This window comes from Podarcis bocagei (assembly GCF_964188305.1).
Source record: "Podarcis bocagei genome assembly, chromosome: 13".
NCBI classification, from domain to species: Eukaryota; Metazoa; Chordata; class Lepidosauria; order Squamata; family Lacertidae; genus Podarcis; species Podarcis bocagei.
The window spans coordinates 44,794,681-44,818,265 of record NC_138138.1 but is presented as its reverse complement, the minus strand read 5'-3'; the positions used below and the strand labels follow the sequence as shown (position 1 = coordinate 44,818,265).

The following is a 23,585-nucleotide window of genomic DNA, read 5'->3' as shown; positions in this document are numbered from 1 at the left end:
GTGGCGCACAAATTACACTATCCATTAAAAAAAATATCCATTTTTTTTTTCTTTTCTAAAGATACTTGGGCAGTGCCAGGCACTCTCCACTAATTTATATATAGATAAATCACAATGTTAGTAGCCTGAATAAAATAAACATGCATGTTAATGCATAAATGGGGAGGGGTAGCTCATAAGCCTAGCCAAGGGGGGAGCAGTTGCCCCCCCATGAAGTAAAACAATAGAAATACTTAACTAACTGACCAATCACGTCGGTTATGCCCCCCTAACAAAAGTCCGGCCCCTCCCCAACAAAAATCTTGGCTACTCCCATGGTGGAGCTGTGTGTGTGTGTGTGTGTGTGTGTGTGTGTGTGTTTGCGAACAAGGAAAGTTTTCTGAACATTCAGCATGCAATGTTAATGTCCAAAAGTCTGGGTTTTGCTGCCCTCTGGTGTCCATAATATGCCATTGCTGCTTATGTCTCTCTCTCTCTCTCCCCCCCCCCCCGCTACTGTTGCTGTTGTTACCATAATGGTTGCTAACGTATCTTTTTATACCAACTGCAAATCGATCCCTGCACCTTTGAAATATTGCAGGGATCAAGATCAATTTGTGTCGAGACTGTTTCGAATCCCGGAGTCTTTCTGTTGGCTTCCGTTTTGCTTCAAAGCAGAAATTTGGCAATGTCAAATTCGATAAATTCCTGTTTCACAACCTCCTTATCCCAAGCAACACCACCATCTCTCCATTTCTTTTCTTTTTCTTTCCCCGCTAAAGTTTCTGCTCAGAAATCAACAGAACATGAGTCCCAGTAGGGCAAGTGGACTTGAAAGAAAGTTTCCGTCTGTCTTTGTTTAATAGTCCTTAGGACTGGATTGCAAAGATATTCTTGCTCAGTATTTGGTCTCATTTTTAAAATAAAAAATATTATTGATTGATTTTTCACAAAAAAAACTTTACAGATTTTAGCATGGACAATAAATTGCTTTATCCATTGACTTCCCATCCCCCCTTCCATGGTTTCCATATTTACCCTTAAATGCTGTATATTTCACATATATCCAATCATAGCTGTCAACTTTTCCCTTTTCTTGCGAGGAATCCTATTCGGAATAAGGGAATTTCCCTTAAAAAAAGGAAATGTTGACAGCTATATATCCAATACATCCATGTTAACCTATTGATCTTTATAATTAACTCTGTTAATATTCCAAGTCCTGCTTGTGTTTTCATCTCGCAATAGTTAAAAAGTCTCAATTAAAAGTCTCCAGTCCTCAAGGAACTTTTTATCATTTTGGTCTCTAATCCTGCCAGTTCTGCATACTCCATTGTTTTCAAAAGCCAATCTTCCTTTGTTGGAACCTCTCCTACCCTCCAACATTTTGAACTGGAAGTGAGGAACCTGAGGCATGAGTATTGAATATGGCCCTCCAGCCCTCTCCATCTGGCCCTCAGAACTCTCCCTAGGCCAAATGCCTCACTGCTCTCCCCAACTTTGCACCCTGAATGGTTCTCCCTAGCTGTTATGTGTCCTTGGACTCCCAAAAATGCTTTTTGCCTGCTTGGAAGGAAGATTGGGACTGCTGTTTGCGCCATTTAGGGTAGGCAAATCTATCAATTTCAGTTTTTCATTTTTCCATCTTAAGTTCATTTCTTCTTATTTCCACATCAGTTTGCCATGGTTTGTTTTTTCCCCTTAACATCCTCCTCATGAAAATATACTAAGCATCTAGGCACAATTTTTTTCCTGAATCTACCCATTTTTAAATGAATTTTTTCTCAAACATACATACACTTTCTTCGCGATCTAATGCATTTTGGTATGCTATTTTCACTCACAAAGGCATTTCTAAGCACATCCTAATGCATGGGTAGGCAAACTAAGGCCCGGGGCCCAAATCTGGCCCAATCGTCTTCTAAATCTGGCCCACGGATGGCCCGGGAATGAGAATATGAATGTAAAATGTAAAATGAGTGTGTCCTTTTATTTAAAATACATCTCTGGGTTATTTGTGGGGCCTGCCTGGTGTTTTTGCATGAGTAGAATGTGTGCCTTTATTTAAAATGCATCTCTGGGTTATTTGTGTGGCATAGGAATTCGTTCACCCCCCCTTCAAAATATAGTCTGGCCCCCCACAAGGTCTGACAGACAGTGGACTGGCCCTCTGCTGAAAAAGTTTGCTGACCCCTGCCCTAATATATACATTTCTGAGCTCATCAGAAGTGTCCTCTAAAACTGGGAGAAGTGGGTGGCTCTCTTTCCTTTCAAAGGTTTTGCTTTGCATATCGCTTTGGCAACTGTGGATTAGATAGGCCTGCTTTTAAATGCTAACTGAACCTCAGGCCTCTCCCATTCCTAGTCCCCATCATCAGCTGCTCTCTAGCTGGTAATTTGTCCCTGACTGCAGGGCTCTGGGCTTTATACCTGAGCTCCAGCCCCTACCTGCAGCATGATGCGTGTTATTCCTCCAAAAAGATGCTGGCAGCAACAAAGGGGGAATGCTAGGGACTGGCAGTTATGTCCTGCCCTCTTTCCCAAACTCCCAGGTGCTATGGGAGCTCCTCCTGTCTGCTATCTCCGTACTCCACTTCCTGGGATGTGTTTTGCATCATGTCATTGATGCAATAATATTGCACAAGTGTCCTTCTACAACAATTCTGCTTTATTAGTTGTTCTGCGATGCTTCTACAGTGTAACCACTGGAGGGCACTGTTGTTCTACAGCGCAATGTAACTGGGACAAGAACACCCCCTCTCAATATTACATTTGTTTCATAAAATCCACAGACGGCTTGATTGTTGTTAAAACTCCTCAAAACGGTTTAGAAAGACAATAAAACAATAGAAATATAAGCAAAAACAACCCTTTAAAGCTTTCAAAAGACAAAATCAGCAGTAAACAAAAAATGGATTAAAACATACTACATGTCTGAGTAAGGTAAAGGTAAAGGGACCCCTGACCATTAGGCCCAGTCGTGGCTGACTCTGAGGTTGCGGCACTCATCTCGCTTTATTGGCCGAGGGAGCCGGCGTACAGCTTCCGGGTCATGTGGCCAGCATGACTAAGCCACTTCTGGCGAACCAGAGCAGCACACGGAAAAGCCGTTTACCTTCCTGCCGGAACGGTACCTATTTATCTACTTCCTCTTTGACATGCTTTTGAACTGCTAGGTTGGCAGGAGCAGGGACTGAGCAACGGGAGCTCACCCCGTCGCGGGGATTCGAACCGCCGACCTTCCGATCATCAAGTCCTAGGCTATGTGGTTTAACCCACAGCACCACTCGCATCCCTACATGTCTGGGTAGGCTTGTCTAAACAACAGTGTTTCTAACAAGGGCTGAACAGAGTACAGTGAAGGCACCTACTTGATGTCAACAGGCAGGGAGTTCCACAGTGTAGGTGGTGCCACACTGAAAGATTGATTTCTTATGAATGCAGAATGGGTATTAAGGCATACCTGGAAAAGTGCCAGTTCTGCAGATCAGTGTGTGTGTGGGAAATCCTCATGAAAATTCACCAGCATTTCGGTGCTAATTTCTCCCAATAAACACACTTCTGTATGTAGTTTTGACTAAAGAACACATTTTTGCGAGCAAAGTTTAGGAACAATGAATTTTTGTGTGTCGTTTTCATTAGTGCATTCATTAGTAGGCATTCTTTACCCTAGTGTATGCATTTTTGCAAGCCCTGGTGTGTCAGAGAACTGCATTGCGAAAGTTCAGAGAAGTGTGAATTTCAAAGGATGGCTGTGTTTCGGTTACCTTATTGCTACTGAAGGTGTAAATCTGGTAGATTCACTTTTATTTATTTATATTTTTTCATATAGTCTTATTTGGCTTTACAAGTTCATTCACACAAATAAAATTCTTGCAAATTTTAAAATTAGAACAAGATTCTTCCAAATCTTAGGAAGGAGCTTCTCTCCTCCTCTCCGTGGGTTCTTTAAATACCTTTGTCAACTGCATATGATAAACTCATCCAAATTACATTCCTCCATTATATCTGAAGTCTTTGTGACATTGCAAGAGTTATTTAAAGCCTCTCAAAGAGTTCAAGTGTTTACAGTGTTCTTTTAGATACAGTCTATATCCGTCCCATTCTCTATTGAAGTTTTGATCCTCCCAATTTCTGATTTTCCCGGTCAGTCTTGGCATCTTTGAATAGTCTAGTATTTTCTTCTGCCAGTCCACTTTCGTAGGTATCTTATCATTTTTCCAAATCTGGGCAAGCAGCATCCTTGCAGCTGTACATAAGCAGTCTTTTCAATTCCTCCAGTATCTCTGCACCTACAATTCCTAACAAAAAGGCCTCTGGGTTTTTTTTAAACAAAAGTTATTCTAAACATTTTTTTAAAGTTCATTATATATCATTTCCCAGAATTCCTTTATCGTTTTGCAATTCCACCACATATGATAGAAGGTGCCCTGGAAGGTTCACTTTTAAATGTGAACTGAATTGAGTTCCTTCTCCATCCCTACATGCACATGACTGGCCCTGACAATGCAGTGAAAAGCAGAGAGTTAATACAGGTGACGGATCATGCTCTGCTCCTGCCATGTCACTTCCCACCCCAGACCTTGGTTTTGGTGACCATCTTCCATATGGCAACCTTGATTTCGTTGTTCCTCAGGGTGTAGATCATGGGGTTCATTAAGGGGAAGACCACGGTGTGGAAGATGGCGACCAACTTGTCGAGAGCGAAGGCCTGGAAGGGGCGGCAGTACATGTAGATTGCGGGAGCGAACATGATGAAGACGATGATGATGTGGGTGACGCACGTGGAGGCTGTCTTGCCCTTCCCTTTGGTGGAGCTGGACCTCACCTTGGACAGAAGGGCCCCGTAGGAGATGAGGAGGAGAATGAAACATATCAAAGTGGCCAAGCCGCTGTTGAAGAACATGACAAACTCCAGGTTGTATGTGTCGGTGCAGGCCAGCTTGATGATCTGGTTGATGTCGCAGAAGAAGTTGTCCAGCTTGTTTGGGCCGCAGAAGGGGAGCTGGATGATGGGAATGAACTGGATCAAGGAATGCATTAAGCCAAGGAGCCACACGGTTGCAACCAGTCCCCAGCAGACAGCTTTGCTCACCACGTTGCCATAACGCAGAGGGTGGCAGATGGCCACGTACCGGTCAAAGGCCATGCCAATGAGGAGGAGGAATTCGGCCGCCCCCAGCCAGTGGAGGAAGAAGATCTGGGACATGCAGCCCCAATATGAGATGGCTTTCCGCTGGGAGTACAGGTCAGACAACATCTTGGGTGGGGTGACTGAGCAGTAGCAGAGGTCTAGGAAGGCCAGGTTGCCCAGGAAGAAGAACATGGGGGAGCTGAGGCGGGGGTTGCTCAAGATGGTCACGATGATGAGGATGTTCACAGGCAAGATGAGGGTGTCAAAGAAGAGGAAGAGGACAAAGAGAAAGAGCTGGACCTCCCTTCTCTGAGAGAGACCCAGCAGCACAAACTCCTTCACCATCGTGGTGCGGTTGTCCCGCTCCATCCTCTTGGGGTTGCCTCCTGCAACAAACACTCACACACATCCTCACACTGGAAGGACTGCAAGCTCTGCACGAATCACCAACATGAAACAGCTTTTAAAACCTGGATCTGCTAGAGAGGACAAGGTGCAGGCTTGAGGGATTTACTTTGAATTTAACTAAAACAGGGGTGGAAAGCCTCAGGCTTGGGGACTGAATGTGGCCCCAAGGCCTCGCTATCTGGACCTTGGAATTCTCTGCTGGTTGACTGGTCTTGAAACAGTAGACCAGGCTCCCCCAACATGGTGGTCTCCATATGTTCTTGGACAACAGCTCCCATTTTCCCTCACAATGGACCATACTGACTGGGGATGATGGGAGCTAGGGTCCAATGACATGTTGAGCAGTTATGGCTGGTCCATCAGGCTGAATGGGGCATTGACCTACCAACCTTAGTCTGCTTTCAGCCAGCCCTCACCTGCTTTCTTTCTTACCTACAACCAACTAAGTAGATGGACATGGCTGTCTTGGTTTCTTCCTCTTCAGTCTCAGGACCCATCGTTTAAAGCAGTATTATACCACTTAAGTATATATTTAAAGCAATATCAAACCACTTTAAACAGCCATGACTCCCCTACCCCAATATCCTGAGAACTGTGGTTTGTTAAAGGAGCTGAGAGTTTATCCCCTTTCCCCTCACACAGCTACAGTACAATTCTCAGAGTGGTTTAACAATCAATCCCTCTTCCCAGACACCTAGAGCTTTTTCTCCTTTCAGCTAAGAACAAGTGTATTGCCTGCCAGGTTTGTTTGACAACAGACAACAGTGGGACAAAAAAAGAGGGGCGAATGAGTCATAGATTTGTTAATGGAATCTATTGTAAGATTGGAGGGCTTGAGAGGAGAGGTTCAATGGGCTCGATGGACTGCTTAAAGTTGGTCAAACATAGAATCATAGAACTGTAGTTGGAAGAGACACCAAGGCATAGCTGTCAACTTCCCCCCCTTTTAAAGGGAAATTCCTTTATTCCAAATAGGATTCCCCGCAAGAAAAGGGAAAAGTTGACAGCTATGCACCAAGGGTCATCCTGGCAATACAGGAATCTTGCCCACAGTTGCCACTGAAGCATGTTGGTCAGGCATATCCATTTGTGATGTAAACTGCAGGCAATGTATTAATGTGGGAACTAAATCGTTAAGCAATTGTATCTCGATGCAGGATTATTATTTTTTTTTGGGGGGGATGTTCTGAAAAGAACAAGCAGAGAAGGGAGAAGACCCTGTGCCCAGCTCAAGATGGGGGTGGATATGTGTTTGCGAATGAAATGAGCAGAACAGAGTGCATTTGTATGAGAGAGAAAGGCATAGAGAGCTGAGCTTGGGTTCTGAAAGCATCTCAGGGGCTTGGCTGTAGCTCTAGAGATCTGATGTGGGAGCCATGTGAAAAGTACTTAGGTTCTATGGGCAACTTGTACGTCTGTAAATATTTACCAAATGCCCACAAACCTGCAGTAACCTCCTTCCAAAGGGAAGCAAACCCAGGTTAAGTGCAGCACCCTGAGAACATTTCACCACCCAGAGATATGGGGGTGAGTGTAACAATATGCTTCCCATGCAGAAAGTCCCAGAATTCAATCCCCAGCATGTTTAAGGAATGCAAAGTAGTTAGTGGTGTGAAGGACCCCTTGTTGGAAGCCAAGAGTCACTGCCTACCAGAACAGACATTACTTGGCCAGATGGATAAATGGTCTCACTATAAGACAGGTTCATTTATTCCTATTCGAATGAGCTCCAAACACTGTAGACCATTGCAGGAGCAACGTGCTGACAACCTCCATTTGCAAGAGTTGCAATTGAAATAATAGAATCATAGAATTGGAAGAGACCCCAAGGATCATCTAATCCAACCCCCTGCAATGCAGAAATATTCAGCTGTCTCACACAGGGATTGAACTAGCAACCTTGGCATTATCAGCAGTTTGCTCAAACCAGCTGAGCTGTCTGGGCATATAGTGCACTCTTCCTATGTCTGATGTACTTCCTAGCAAAGAGGGGAGATTGTTTTGCCCTCTGTTCATTGTGTGATGGATGAACATAAGATGAGTCCTGCTGGATCAGGCAAGTGGTACATCTAGCCCAGCACCCTGTTCTCACAGTGCTCAAACAGATGTCTAAGGGAAGACCTGAGCACAGCAACACCCCCCCCCCTTCTGTGGTTTCCATCATCCATTGACTGGTATTCAGTCTTCAACAGTGGAAGTAGAACATAACTATCAGGGTTAGGAGTCACTGATAGCCTTATCCTCCCATAGATAGATGGATGGATGGATGGATGAATGAATGAACGAACAAATGAATGAATAAATAAAAAAATAGCTTATGACCTTCTCATGGGTATCTGGGAAAAGAAAAGAAGCCAGGGCTTTTGCATCTTTAACAGTTGTCTAGGAGAGGGAATTTCAGCAGGTATAGCAGGAATGAGAAGCTGAAATTCTCATTACTGACGGAAGAATGGCAAATGGACTATGCAGAATTAGATAAATTAACAGGAAGGATTTGAAACCTGCGGGACCAGAGATTCTTAGAAGACTGGAGTAAATATCTGAGCTATTTGAAAAGCAATTGTAATAAGCAGATTACGCTAGTAGGACTGCAAGAAGTTCTGTAAGGAGGATTATATGAAATATTGCAAGGAAGACTATGAAGAGAGTTATTAGTTAATGGCAATTAAAAGTGATAGAGAAATTAAGAAATGCAGAATAAGTGATAAAGAACGGAAAATCTTCAGAGGTTGTTGACGGAAGTCTAAAATATTGTATAAGAAGTTATGTTAAAGGACTGTTGGAAATGATACGTTAAATATATATATAAAGAGAAGCTGAAATTCTCTGTTCTATGACCTATTAGAGCAGGAGGAGCCACATCCTGAACTTTCACCCGGTTTCCTGAACCAGACCTAGACATGCTTTCCACAAGGCTGCTGTGTCATAGTCTTGGCCCTTTCAAAATAGTTTAAAGCTCAAACAATCTTAGGTTCAAATAAGACACAGGTAGACACTGGAGGCATGGTTGGTTAGCAGAATAGGATGTGAAGAGAGAGAGAGAGAGAGAGAATCAATGAAGGAAAGGCAGAAGAGGAGCATCAGGAATAACTTACCATGCAGGATCTTGGTGTGACAAGAGATGCCCTTAGTTGGCCACAAGTCTTCACACCTCCCAATACTAAATCAGCTCCTGCCCCATGAGAATCCCTTGAATGGGAGAACGGATCTGCTCCATGTTTAGACCTGGAAGGAAGCCCAACTTGGAGTTCAGGGAGCTTGTTAAAAAGAAAAAGAAAAAAGATAGTGGCTGGGTTTGCAAGTGATGGCAGCATCCCCCAGGATGGGAAGGTGGGAGATGAATCAAGAATGAATCCAGATTGGAATGAGACTCCACTTCCGCAGCAGTGCACAATGTTATAGGATTGGAGGGTCAGTCTGGGTGACATTTGTGGTTCCCTTTCAGTCTTACGATCATGTAGCTGTGAGGTTTAGAAGCTAGTGAAAGGACACATCGAATTAGGGCACGTGTTACAGCATTAATGATCATGCCAATCTGCCTGGTTGCTAAGCAATAGCTCCACCCATCTCATTCTTGTACAAAAGTTGAATTCATATTTATTCCTTTGCCCACTTTTGCTTCTGGCTCTGCCCACCACTAGTGTGTGGCCCCCAGAAGGTTGCACAGAAGCTAATGTGGCCCTCAGCCTGAGAAAGATTGTCCACCTAGCCTTATGCTTTGGCAAACCCACTTCTTCAAACTCCATCACTAATTACTTTCTTTCATTTCATACCCCAAAATCTGTGTTTGCCCATCAGCTTCCACATGGCTTGTTTGATCTCCATGTTCCTCAGTGTGTAGATCATGGGATTCATTAGGGGGAAGACTACAGTGTGGAAAATGGCCACCACCTTGTCGAAGGGATAGTCCTGGAAGGAACAGCAGTAGAGGTAGATGATGAACATGATGAAGATGAAGATGATGTGGTGATGCAGATGGAGGCAGCTTTGCTCTTCTCTTGGTCAGATCCTATCCTCACCTTGACCAGAAGGGCTCCATAGGAGATGAGGAGAAGGATAAAAGTTGGCCAGACCACTGTTGAAGAACATGATGAACTCCAGGATGTGGGAACCTGTGCAGGCCAACCTGACAATCTGGTTAATGTCACAGAAGAAGTTGTCTAGCTCATTGGGGCCACAAAGGGGGAGTGGCATGATAAGGATAATTTGGATGACGGAGTGCACAAATACTAGACACCATGATGCTAGGGCCGAAATGCAGTAGACTGCTCTGGCGACTAGACTGGTGTAGTGCAGCAGGTGACAACAGGCCACATAGCAGCGAATGGCCATGGCAATGATAAGGAAGAACTTGGACCCACCAAGACAATGGAGGAAGAAGATCTGGGCCATGAAATCCTTGTAGGAGATCGTCTTGTGGTAGGCGAAGAAATCAGCAAGCATCCTGTCTAAAACTCTGGAGAGCCACAGCCAATCAATGTGGAAAATATTGAACTAGATCAGGCACCCCCAAACTCGGCCCTCCAGATGTTTTGGAACTACAACTCCCATCATCCCTAGCTAATAGGACCAGTGGTCAGGGATGATGGGAACTGTAGTCCCAAAACATCTGGAGGGCTGAGTTTGGGGATGCCTGAACTAGATGAACCAATGACTCAGTAGAACATAGTTTCCTATGTACCCATGTAAAGAAAGAAAAGCTTAAGATATGATGTCTGTTACATTAACTATGACTTGAAGGACCTGCCACAAAATGCCGCAGCACAGACTTCTGTTATTTAGGGGGCATCAAATCATCAAAAAATGAAACAGGAGCAAATTATAGGGAGCTTTGTCCTGTGGTGAATGATGATCATTGAGAAAATAATATTTTTACACACACACACCATCATGAACCAGCCTCATGGCCACAACCCAGTGTAGGAAGTATCACAGAAACTTGAGGCATCCCAAGAGTGGTTACCCAGTCTCCAGGAGGCTCTGTTCATATGCCATCACCCCCTTTCTGAAAGCGTTAGAGAGCAAATAATGCCTATTCTGCCCATGAGACTATGAAGAAAGCCCTACCAGATCTGACCAAAGCTCCACCTGGTGCAGTATCCTCTTCTCACAGTCATCAACAAGATGTTCATGGGAAGCCAATAAGCAGGACCTGAGTACCACTACTCCCTTCTTATTGGCTTCAGCAGCTGCCTCTGACAGTGGAGGAAGTGCATAGCCTTTGTGGCTTTGGGCCATTCCTGGTTGCATCCATGAATGTGTCAAATCCTCTTCTAAATCCATTCCAGCTGGCAACCATCACTATATCTTGTAGGAGCTAATTTCATAGTTTAACTATGAGCTGTGTAAAGAGGAGCTCTGTCCTGGATCTTCCAACATTTCTCCTCATTGGATAGCCCTGCATTCTTCTATTGTGAGAAAGGGAGACAATATTATTCCTATCTGCTTTCTCCACACTGTACATAATCTTCTACACCCCTGTCACCCCATCCCTTGCCCTTCATCTTAGCTTATGAACTGAAAAGTCCCCAATGTTTTAACCACATGTGAGTTGCTCCAATCCTTGGATCATATTGGTTGCCCTTTCCTGAACCTCCAAATCCTGAACCTCTAGGTTGAAACCAGCCACTCTTACATTGCAAGGGGGACTTCAGATGCTCAACAAGAAGGACAATAAATGAAGAGGGGAAACATTGAATGACAAAAATAAAATAAAATAAAAATAACTCATCGTTTCCTGCTTTGTTGAGAAAAGGAAGACCTGTGGCCTGTCAGATGCTGTGTTTTCCATGTGCTGCAACCCTAAAATCCCATTTAGCCTAATAAGGAGAATTGATGATGATGGGACCTGTTCAGAGCTTACTCTGGAATCAAGCCCAGTCCAGCGACCAGGGAACTTGTTAAAAAGTTAGTAGCTGAAGTTTGCATGTGTATCCTGGGGGGAAGATGGGGGAATATAGGAGAGTGACTGAAAGATGCACTTCATTTAGTTTTGTTTTGTTCATCCCAGTGGTATGTTGCTTGGCTTACCTGCTCAAGAAAAAGTTTATGTGACATGCATCCATGCCCTTGAAAATTGTACATGATTTGATGACGATGATGATGATGATGATAATGATGATGATGATGATGATGATGATGTATTACCGTATTTTTCGCTCTATAACACGCACCTGACCATAACACGCACATAGTTTTTAGAGGAGGAAAACAAGAAAAAAAATATTCTAAACGAAACAGTGGATGTATGATTTTTGTGGTTCATGCTGTGGCCACAGACATGTGATCTGATGGTGAGTTTGGGGTAGCCCAATGCAAAAATCCTGAGGATCCATGTGGATCCGTGCTTTGTAACCACGTTTTAAGTGGGGAGGGAAGGAAAAGCACTCAAGGGATAAGGAGCAGCGTGGGGTGTGTGGAGAAGGATGCTGCTAATAATGCAGAAGAGGGGTATAAGGGGAGAAGGCTCCTCTCCTCTCCCGCTTTGCTCCTTTAAAGCAAGCAGCCTCTGCTTCTCTCCCTCCTCCCCGGCTTAGAGAGCTGAAAAGTTTTGCTGCTATTTAGCGAGCTGAGTGGGGAGGAGAGAGGGACAGAGAGCACGGTTTAAAGCAGCCAACCAGACAGGAGTCGCTTACACCTGTGTAAGCGGCTCCTCTCCCGCTTTGCTGTTTCAAAGCGAGCCACGGAGGAGGGAAGGAAGGGGAACCATGGATCCTCTGCTCACGGCTGCAGCAGATCCCCCCCGCCACCCGTAGGCATTCCCTCCATAACACGCACAGACATTTCCCCTTACTTTCTAGGAGGAAAAAAGTGAGTGTTATGGTGCAAAAAATACGGTACTTATACCCCGCTCACCTGGCCAGGCCTCCCCAGCCACTCTGGGCGGCTTCCAACAGGATATTAAAAACACAATAAAACATCAAACATTAAACAGTTCCCTAAACAGGGCTGACTTCAGATGTCTTCTAAAAGTCAGATAGTTGTTTATTTCCTTGACATCTGGTGGGAGTGGGTTCCTCAGGGTGGGTGCCACTATTGAGAAGGCCCTTTGCCTGGTTCCCTGTTTGACCCCTTGTTTTTACTGCAGTAGCCAGCAAACCAGGGCATGTGTGTGTTTGTGGAGAACATCATGCTTGGGGACCAAATGCAACTCCATCTGTCCCTTGAAACTCTCCTCAGGCCACATCTCCTTTTCCCAGGCCACACCCCTCACCCCCCAAACGGTGGATTTTGCTTGGCTGGAATGTGGCCATGAACTCTGCTAATACCTCATGCTCATCTGGTTGGGGGATGGAGAAGGGTGTGTGTAGAAATGGGTCTACTATACAAATGTGAAATTTCCATTCACTTCTCTGCCCGCTTTTGCCGCAGGTCCAGGCCCTTGGAAGTTTTGCTAGATGCAAATGTGGTTCCAGGGCCAAAATAAGTTCCTGCATCCCTGCACCTGACCCACTGACTTCTTTGTAGCTATGGTACTTTTGGGTACCTTTCTTTTAGATGGGTACTGTCAGGGAACTGCCATCAGCTCAGAGGTGAGGAATAGAAGGGCAGTTGTGTTACAGGGAGGCTCTGAAAATCTTGCGAAGCAGTTTCTCTTCCGGGGAGGAGGAAAGTCCTACCTCTAGTGGGGAAGAGGTGCAAGGACCAGAGGATGCTTGTGGGAGTCTTAACACAGCTCCTGGGCAAGACGGACAGGAGGGAAACATGCCCTTGCCATCGCCCATCCTGCGCAGTAGCCTAAGGCGCAAAGAGGGAAGTAGAAGGTTGGGGGTAATGAAACTCTTATGTTGGGGGAGGTACAAGAAAAGACCACTCCCGGATTCTGTTAGTGCTTGAGCCAGACGTGAGCTTTGAGGCTCTTCACTAAATAGTATGCGCCAAAATAAAAACCTGTAAAACACAGGTTTTGAGTCCTGCCTGGTTACTCTCGAGCAACCGCAACAGCCATCTGACAGGTACTAAGTGCATTGCAAGCAGCAATTGACATTCCGGCTGATTTTCTTGCAATGTCTCCCTGGACTCAGTTACATTAATAAAGATACAGCAATTTGAATGCGCTATAAACATACAACACCAGATGGCGCCAGAGAAGAGGAAATTTTAAAACAGTTTTTCATAGAGATTTTTTTCTTTTTTTATAATGATCTAATCTCTGACTTATTTATAGCGCTTTTTCCCCTGTGTCTAGATCCATCCCCTGTTAATTATTCATTTGTGGCATACTTTTTCAGTGCCAGAAGAATACTGACAGCCTAGAGCTAACGCAACACTTTCTTGACTGCAATTCATGCCAAATGTGATTGTGAAAATCTCCTGCACTTCTGGAACCCAGGGCAGCTGATGTTCTATCTTGTTTCCCCAACTGCAGGCTCTTTACTGTAGTTCACATCACGTTTTTTTGTTGTTGTTTTTTTGGCATATTGTGGCCTGGATGACTGGATGTGTTGAGTACTGCAAATTTATTCATTTTAAAGGTATATAGCTTCATCCTTCATTGGTGCCAATACTATGGCAAGATGCAACATCAAACCTCATTGATAAAACAGTAAACTGAGGGTTGTCACTCCTTTTATTACCCATGGGCACATCTGGAGTTCTCGTCAACTGGTATAATTTACATTACTTTCACAGTTATATGTTGCACTGCTGCATGGTCTGCCAGCCACTTGGAACTGTGCGTAGCCAGAAGTCCCTGTGCACTAAATATTTATTACATGGAGTAATCAATGTCTGTATTCTGATTTCTTTTTAAAAGCTCATTCTGTTTTGAAGGCTTTGGAGTGGGCAACAACACTTAAAACTGAGCTGAACAAGACAGAAAAAAAATTAAAGCATTATTTTTAATGTCAAAATACTGTAATATGAACCTCAAATTTTAATTTACACCATACTAGCTCAAATGCTAGCTATGAAGGACCAACCTGACCAAGAAAGGCTTTGGGTGTTTCAGAAACAAAATGATCTTGCTTGAACATTTGGTGAGTTTCCAGTGGAAGAGAGTTTCCTGGTTTTGGAGAGGTCACTGGAACGCCATTGTGTGGACATGGGGTAGTAGCCAACATTAAACATACTCAGAGTAAACCTATTGAATATAAATGGCATATCTAACTTTGGGTCCATTAATTCCAATGGGTCCACTCTGATAATGAAGTCATAGGAAGCTACTCTATAGTTGTGTGTTTGAATGAGAGTGAAGATCCTAGATGACCTGTTTATTGAGTATTTGTCCTGATTGGCTATCACAACGTTTATGTGGAAGTATGACCATGTCTGACCTTTATGAAGCATCTCCTTTGATTTGTTTGTGGGGAGGTTATGAAGGCAGTGAGCATCCATCCTGAATTCATTCTGATGTTTGTGCCTTTCCATTTATCATTCATTTATCACACTTTTCAGTGCGTTTCCCAAATTGCAAAAACCTAGTCCCCCTGTCCCAAAGAGGTGGATTTGTTTCATTAGACCCCACCATTAAACCAATTCACTTTAATGGAGAAAATCCAAATTCCTGACTTGAATTCCCTCCCACAAAACACTGACAGTCTGAAGGTGACCTCAGCCCCTGGTTTCTCAGTTCAAGAGCCTCCAGTACAAGAACAAATGATAGCAAAGACACTCAACTGATGCTCTGTCAGTGACATCAGGTCTCAGCACCTATGTTCTCATTCCAGGCTCCTCAATATCATTTGCTGTATTTGGGGGCTGAAGAAGAGCAGATGGTAAGTGCTGCTCTTAGAGCAGAGATGGAAAGACTTCAGCCTTCCAGATGCTGTAATACTAACATCCCATCAGCCATGACAATTGGCCATGCTGTTGAGGTTAATGGGAAGTGGAGTCTAACAACATCTGGAGTGTCACAGGTTTCCGATACCTGTCCTAGAATTTTTATGAGTCCTGGTCAAACCAGAGAGCCATTTTTGCTTAACAGTCTCCTTATGGCATGCTTAATCTCCTTGTTCCTCAGCGTGTAGATGATGGGGTTCATCAAGGGGAAGACCACAGTGTGGAAAACAGCCACCACCTTGTCAAAAGAAAACTCCCGGAAAGGGTGACCGTAGATGTAGATGGCAGGACCAAACATGACAATGACAATGATGATGTGGGTGATGCATGTGGAAGTAGCTTTGTTCTTCCCCTCAACAGAACCCGTTCTCACCTTGAACAGCAGGATCACATAGGAGATGAGGAGGAGGATGAAACAAATGATGGTGGAGACACCACTGTTGACAAACATGAAGAACTCCAGGGCATAGGTGTCTGCGCAAGCCAACTTGACGACCTGAGTGATGTCACAGAAGAAGTTGTCCAGTTCATTGGGGCCACAGAAAGGGAGTGGGACAATGAGGAGAACTTGGATGATGGAGTGGACAAAACCTAAGCACCAGGATCCCACAACCATGGCACTGCAGACTGGCCTGCTTACTATGGTGGCATAATGCAATGGGTGGCAAATGGCCACATAGCGATCAATGGCCATGGCAATGAGAAGGAAGACCTCTGACCCTCCCAGCAAGTGGAGGAAGAAGATCTGGGCCATGCAAGCCTTGTAGGAGATGGCCTTGCGGCTGGAGAAGAAATCGGCAAGCATCTTGGGAGGGGTGACGGAGCAGTAGCAGATGTCCAGAAATGCCAGGTTGGCCAAGAAGAAGTACATGGGGGACCCCAATCGGGTGTCGCTGCGGATGGTCATGATGATGAGGATGTTTCCTGGCAGGATCAGACAGTAGAAGAGAAGGAAGAGGAAGAACAGGAAGAGCTGGGCCCCTCGTGCCTGGGAGAGACCCAGCAGAACGAACTCTTTCACCATGGAATGATTCCCTTGCAGCATCCTTCCAGAAGCCTATAACATTAGGGCATAGAGACAGTGGTCAGAGAAAATACTTTCCTCCTTCTTTCTTGACACTAGAACTTGTGGAACTCCAAGTTACAAAGCAATGGGGGTGAGGAGGCAATTTGCTGTGGAGAAGGGATGGGTGGGAGCTTTGCCCCTCATAACTTGTTGCTTACATTCCTACATCCCTTCTTCACAACAATTTCCTGCCAAAGCAGGGTTCCGGAGTCATATCTGCAGCATTGTGGGGAAAGATTGGGCATGGCAGAACGGTAGGGTGGGCATGGTGCAATCAGGTTGCAGCTTTTCTCTGCAAAACACCTCTCATGCTAAGAGGATGTGCTCAGGGAACAATCGGTTCTATTACCGGTAATTATGAAACGACAGCCTGAGCATCCCTCTGTATGCACCACATTCTGTGCTAAACATGTCATTTACAAAGCCAGTGCTGATCTTATGACATGTAAGAACATAAGAAGAGCTCTGCTACATCAGGCCAATGGAATATCTGGTCCAACAGCATCTTGTCTGCACAGGGACCAGCCAGATGCAGCAACTCTCCCTACTTGTGATTCCCATCAACCTGTACTTGGAGGCATCTGACCATCATGGCTTGTAGCCACTGCTACCCTTATCCTCCGTGAAATATGCTATTTGTCATCTAAAGCTGTCCAAGTTGGGGACCACCGCTTTATCTTGTGGAAGCAAATGTTAGGCTATGAGCCGTGTAAAGAAAGCAGTTTGCTTTGTCCATCCAACATCTCCCAATGTTTCACTTCCTTGGACGGTCCTGGGTTCTAAAACTGGGAGAATTGGGAAGGGAACAAAGGAAAAAACTTTTCATAAAGAACAGATTTAAAACAGGTATGCTTCTCGGTTCAGGACAGGGAAGAAATTTGTTCCATTTTTTGTTTAAAGGTGAACCCCCCTAATCAGCATTCTCCAAAACAACATGAGATCTGAAATATAGCCACCCTCTGAAATGTGTACAAAAAAGCACATGCTAGGTTAAACTGTGTAGAAAATTGAATTTTTTAGGGCTTATCCATTCCTCTGCATTTTCCCAGGCACAGTCCATGCTTTAAAGCTCTGTGTTTAAGCACTCTTTTCTTTTGCTCTGGAGTTTTCCCTGTGAAAATCCCTTCTTTAATGCTGAATTGGAGCAAATGGCAATGTACAGGAAATCCGAATTGCATTTGTTGCACTTCAGCTTTAAAGAGTGGGTTTTCATGGGGAAAGATCTGTGATGAAAAAAGGAGTGCCCATATGTGGAGCTTTAAAGTGTGGACTTGGAAAGTGCAGGGCAAAAGGTAAGGGTGAATAAGCCCTTAGTGAAAACTATGTACAGCAGTGGTTCTCAGTTAGGGGTCCAGGGACCCCTGGGGGTCTGCGGCCTCATCCCTTGTCTCTCCTCAACTAAATACAGTGGTACCTTGGTTGTCAAACATAATCCGTTCCGGAAGACCATTTGACTTCTGAAACGTTTGACAAGCGAGGGCGGTCGACAATTCCCATTTAGAAAATTGAGAAAAATGCCCTGGGAGCTTTTGGGCTTCTGAGGCGCATTCAAAAACGGAAGCATTTACTTCCTGGTTGTTTACATTTGAAAGCTGAATCGTTCGGCTTCTGAAGTGTTTTTTTTTTAAAGTTTTTTTATTGATTTTCATACATTAAACCTAACAAAAAAGACATACATAACACATTCACACTAAAAAGAATACATAAAAAATTAACATAGGACAACAACAAATTAACTACATTAACTACAAAACACATAACACTAACCGACTTCACTTCGTCTCGGTATCGGAATGTGTTATAAAGTTTTTCTATTTGCAGTTTCTTCTCCTCAGACCATTCTTTGCATCACAAGTGTTATATCGCACCTACTGTAATTTTTAGATTTTTTACCTCTGTTTCCATGTATGCCATAAATTTATTCCAATCATTATTAAACTTTGTGTCTTTTTGATTTCTTATTTTCTGTGTCATTTTTGCCAATTCTAAATAATCAAATAGTTTGGATTGCCACTCATTTATAGTTGGGATTTTTGGTGTCTTCCAATTCTGCGCTATTAGTGTTCTGGCAGCCACTGTCACGTACTGAAAAAGTGTTTGATCTTCCTTTTTGATTTCCACTCCAGTTATCCTCAGCAAAAAGGCTTCGGGTTTTTTTATAAAGGTATATTTTAAGATTTTTTTTAGTTCATTGTAAATGGATTCCCAGAATTTCTTGATAGGTTCACACAACCACCACATATGATAAAAACCACCCTCCTTGACCTTGCACTTCCAACATGATTTATCACCAATTTTATATATTTTATCCAGTTTTACGGGCGTTACATACCACCTGTACATCATTTTATAGATATTTTCCCTGAGTGTTGTGCATGCCGAAAATCTCATACCTTTATTCCATAGTGCCTGCCATTTATCAAGCTTCTGAAGTGTTTGACAACCGAGGTACCACCGTATTTGGCATTTTTGCATGGTAATATCCCAGATTTTATGGTCTGTTGTAGCACTGTGCGATTTTTCAATATATTGGCCAAAATCGGTTTTGAAATGAGACTGCCATAACGGTTTTGATCCAGCAACATGCAGCAATATTTTGCTCCTCAAGCGAGGGAGACCAGGGCAGCTGATTGCGAGGTGCTGCCTTCCCCTCATGCTGACTGAGAAGAAGGCAGTGATTGCCCTCACTTCAAGGCACCATGGCACTCCCTTCCCCTGGCACAGAGGTGGAGCAGCTTTTCTCAGCCAGCAGGAAAGCAGCAGCAGCCACAGTGGGCATGCATCTTCACTGGCTGCCCCACTGATGGCAGCTTGAAACACCCCCCATCCCCATCCTCTCCCACACAAACCATGTGATGGAGTTGACTCTGCTTCCTCTTCTCCCTCCCTCCATCCAGTCTCTGCGGCTGCTCCTTCTCTCACCCCCACACCTGATCTCCAATTTCCGACATTGTGATATATCAGAATATTGCGATGTTTAGCTGCTGATATATCACAATGTTGGAAACCAGATATCGCTCAGCTCTAGTCTGTTTTTTGGTATACCCAAGATCCTTTGCTTATTCGGGGCTACCCCACATTTTGTTCAAAAAATTGTTTTACAGACACCCAATGCATATCATAGATTTATCAAAAATTTCAAAAGTAGGGGGTCCGTGGCTTGGCTTTTGAAAAACAGGGGGTCCTCAGTAATTAACTAATGGTGAACCACTGATGTACAGAAATGCACTCTAATAGGGGAAATTGCTTTGCAAATATCTGTATATTAGGCAATGTTGCATAGCAACAGGTGCATATTAGGAGAAATTCACATTAAAATGCTGAAGAATTTCCCAGATTGAAGCAAATGAATAAATCACAGACCAATGCAGAAAAGTGGAGAACACAGCTCAAGTTTAGAAAGATGAGAAATGGAAAGAAACGGAAACTGATAGAGTCATCCATCGATATTCTGGTGGACTTTGGCAGGACCGTTAAAAGAACAACAACAGCCACAAAATATGAAGAGGGAATGTGGGAAGACAGCCTTCCTCACTTACCATTCAGTGCCTTGATGAGAAAAGAGAGACCTCAGTCAGTGACAGCTCTCCATACTTGAGAAACCCCTATATGGGAGAATTGACCTTCTCAATGGCTAGCCCTGGAGGGAAGCCCAGATCAGAACTCAGGAACCTTGTTAAAAGAAACAAAAAAAAAAAAAAAAAATTGTGGCTGCCTTTACAAGAGATGGCAGCACCCCCTTGGGAAGGGAGATAGGAAAATGAATCAAGATTACAATTAGGTTTTTCTCTTCCCATGGTATGACGTTTCGCTCACCTCCTTGAGTCAGCTTTTATGGGAATAGTCATACAAGGCTGTCGAAGCTGCTCATGAATGAGGTGCTATTTGAACACTAGTTTTGACCACCCCTGTGTCCCGAATTAAGTGTTCCTATGGAAATAGCCAAAAATCTCAAAGTTAGTACCAATTAGGCCCCCCTTGCCCATCTTTGTTATTGTGTGTTCATAGTGATTTGTGTCCATGATGCAATTGGGTCGATCATACATGACTCTGCTTTCAATGCTATCAAACATTTTGGGGCTAACATACCGCTTTGTTTCCATTCAGTGCATATCCTGAAACTTCCATGCTGAAATCCTGTAACTTCTTGCACCACAAATGTTCTGCACATGAATAAATAGCTTAGAATGACAGAACTGTAGAGTTGGAAGGAATCCTGAGGATCATCTTGTCCAACCCCCTGTAATGCAGGAATATGCAGCTGGCCTGTACAGGGATTAAACCTGCAATATTGGCATTATCAGTATCACACTCCAACCAACTCAGCTTTTTCCTCAGCTTAAAATTATAGTGGTCCCCCTCAGGGCTGTCTTAAGCATATGCGGTGCCGGGATGCAAAGATCCACCTGGTGCCTCACCCAGTTGCCCAGTCCCAGGCACGCAGGAGGGCGGAGCCGGCCAGCCGCCTCAGCGTCTCACTGGCTCGGTCCCCCCTGAACTGGCAGTGCAGAGCCGCACACAGCAGAAGAGCCCACCACGGCACTCCGACCAACAGGCAGGCTCTTCCCTGGACTCAATTCTCAGGTCCCGCACTCTCAGCCTGGCGCCCCTTAGAGCCCGGCACCTGGGTGCCCTGCACCCCTAGCACCTATGGGTAAGACCGCCCTGTCCCCCCTTCCTTGCTGCACTATAGCGCCTCTGAACAGCAGTAATGTGGTAGCAAAGGAGAAGCATCACAGCGCAGCTAGTGAAGCAGAATAAGCCAACCAATGCATTGTTATAGTGTCAAGAATATGTTGCAGAATGCACCTGCAATAAAACACCAATCTGGAAAGTCCCCTAGCATTTGTGATAGCAATTGGGTTGAATCAGTCAATCAGCTGATAGTCACACTAGGATTTTCATCTGAATTTTGTTAAGGAGGTTTAAAGAGAAAGCTTTGGGCTCAGTGAAGCAGCATTTGTTTATTTTATTTGCTTAGCAAGAATTATACACCACTTCATCGAAAATTTTAAAAAATCACAAATTCCTATGTAGCTTACATACAATGATATAAAATATTCCTTAAAAACAGCAATAGAAATGGATTTCAAAAAGCAGTAGGCCTGGTAAAATTACCAAAACATATATGGTGTTGTAATTAATAATTGCAACAGTTTGGAGATGATCCGTCTGGCTTTCTGAGAGACTGTTCAAATCATCACAAATCATTGCAAATTGATTTGAGGCAACCTGATCTTCTCTCTAGTGATTTGTAATTTGCTTCAACTGGATCCAGACAGAGCACAAATCACCCCAAATTGGCCAAATCAGGATTTAGCTGAATCTGGTGCACTGCCCTAGTGGTGTGTGTGTGTGTGTGTGTGTGCATGCATGTCGTGGAATTGTGTGGGCAAATGAAATACAGATTGTGTATTTGAAACAAAGACTGTTACAAACTTAAATGTATGTGAAATCATGAAGAGTGACCATCCACAAAGTAGTATTGATACCAACCCCCAAATCCTGGCATTGGTAGCTAATTAATACCTATAGTGGGAGATTTCAATACATATATAACTACACCCATTATCTCGATTCAGGCCGTTGAACTAATGGACACCTGCCCCACCCAATGCATATCATATAAACAAGGCAACATAACTGTTCATGCATCTGATAGACTCTAGTCTGCAAAGGTTTATGCTATCATGATTAGAGAATAGAGAACCAAGAAAAGAGAGAATATAGAGAACATAGAGACTATAACCACTTTGAGAATGAACAAATTAAAATACAGAGAACAGAGATAGACATATACTAATATCAAACTTAGGTGCTGAGCTATGTTGGCTTAATACTTTTCCTAATAAAGGTGGAGAGTAGAGCTAGCAGCAGTATCAGTCCCTGCTGCTTTTTCCTTGAATTTCCAGGGGAAAGGGCTCAGGAAAACATTCTCCCTTCCCCTAATACTTTGGTGGCTGGCTACCTTCCAAAAAGGCTTTGTCGGAAATGTGCGCTTGAGATCCCAGATCCCCCTGCCTTGCTTTTTCCTCATTAACTGTATGTGACTGAAGGTCATTTCTCCCTACTTCATCACCCTGGTCAGCACACACAAAACCAGACTGGGGAAAATAAATAAATACCACCATCCCCTTAGAAGAAACCTCAGTTTCCAGCACCAACAAATGTTTGCCTGCTTGTCAGCAACTGTCATGGTGCCAAGCACAGAATGAAGTGACCATACACATTGCATTTTATGTTCTGCAGAGGGAACCCAAAACCCTTCCCCAAACCTCTGGCCGACACACATAGATCATACTGAAAAAGTGGGAGACGTTTCATCAATTCCCTCCCCACCTGCACCCCAACCCCCATCTTTGGTTGCCACTAGATGTTTGGTAAGGATTAACCCTGTTCATCTCAGTTATGTGGGACTGATAAAACCTAAAGCATAAGGATTGCGCAGGACTATTTTGTAAGGAAAAGAGGATGAAGAATAAGTGTGAATCTTTCCTCTGCAAAGCGGTCTGTGCTGTAGGGATGGGGGAGAAATTCAGTTTGCATTGGATTTGAATGCAAAGCTAGCCTAATCCATGTTTTCCAAAATAATATGCAAACCAAAACACAGCTCAGTTTTGAAATTCACACTTTTTGAGGACTGTTCTTCAAAATAGCTGCCCCTATGCTTAAGGATTTATAAGGCAAAAGCCACACAATAATGAGGAGTCCGGTGTGAACTACTGGTGTGAATGTTCCCTTATTAAGCCAGTGTGCTGTACTGGTTAGAGTATCAGACCAGGACCTGGCAGACCAGGGTTCAAATCCCCAATCAGCCATGAAGCACACAGCCTCTCAGCCTAACCTACCGCACAGGGTCGTTGTGAGGATAACACAAGGAAGGGGAGAGCCAAATATGCAACACTGAGCTCCTTGGAGGAGAGGTGAGACACAAATTCAATTAAAAAATAAATAAACCACCACCACCACCAGTCATGGTGCTATTTCAAGTCTTTGATGTCCACAGTTCAAGTATCTCCAATTTAAGGATAGGACTTTGTAAGCAGCAGTAGCTGGTGCTCACTGGAACTGGTAGGACAGAAGGCAGGGAGGCTAAGGGTAAGTTGACTCAGAGGCAATGATTGGCTGAGGCAGAGCCAACTAATTCTAGTTTTACTCCCATCCTCATCCTTGTAGTGATCTACAAGGGCAGCACTGAGACTAAGGAGGATGTAGCTT

General features: G+C 44.0%; 2 protein-coding genes across 2 annotated transcripts; both read right to left on the bottom strand.

Annotated features, from left to right (window-relative positions):
* Positions 1-4,414: 4,414 nt before the first annotated feature.
* On the bottom strand, positions 4,415-5,482 carry LOC308572178 (olfactory receptor 4N2-like; the record flags this gene model as incomplete). The annotated part of the gene is made up of 1 exon (XM_081168144.1): positions 4,415-5,482. One exon carries the CDS (start codon positions 5,480-5,482, stop codon positions 4,544-4,546), a length of 939 nt encoding a protein of 312 aa, XP_081024270.1. The 3' UTR covers positions 4,415-4,543.
* LOC308572202 (olfactory receptor 4M1-like) lies at positions 5,481-16,382 on the bottom strand. Its single transcript, XM_081168175.1, has 3 exons — positions 15,675-16,382; positions 8,617-8,778; positions 5,481-5,545 (listed from the first exon to the last, which is right to left on the bottom strand). Exons 1-3 carry the CDS (start codon positions 16,344-16,346, stop codon positions 5,525-5,527), a joined length of 855 nt encoding a protein of 284 aa, XP_081024301.1. The 5' UTR covers positions 16,347-16,382; the 3' UTR covers positions 5,481-5,524.
* Positions 16,383-23,585: the final 7,203 nt, after the last annotated feature.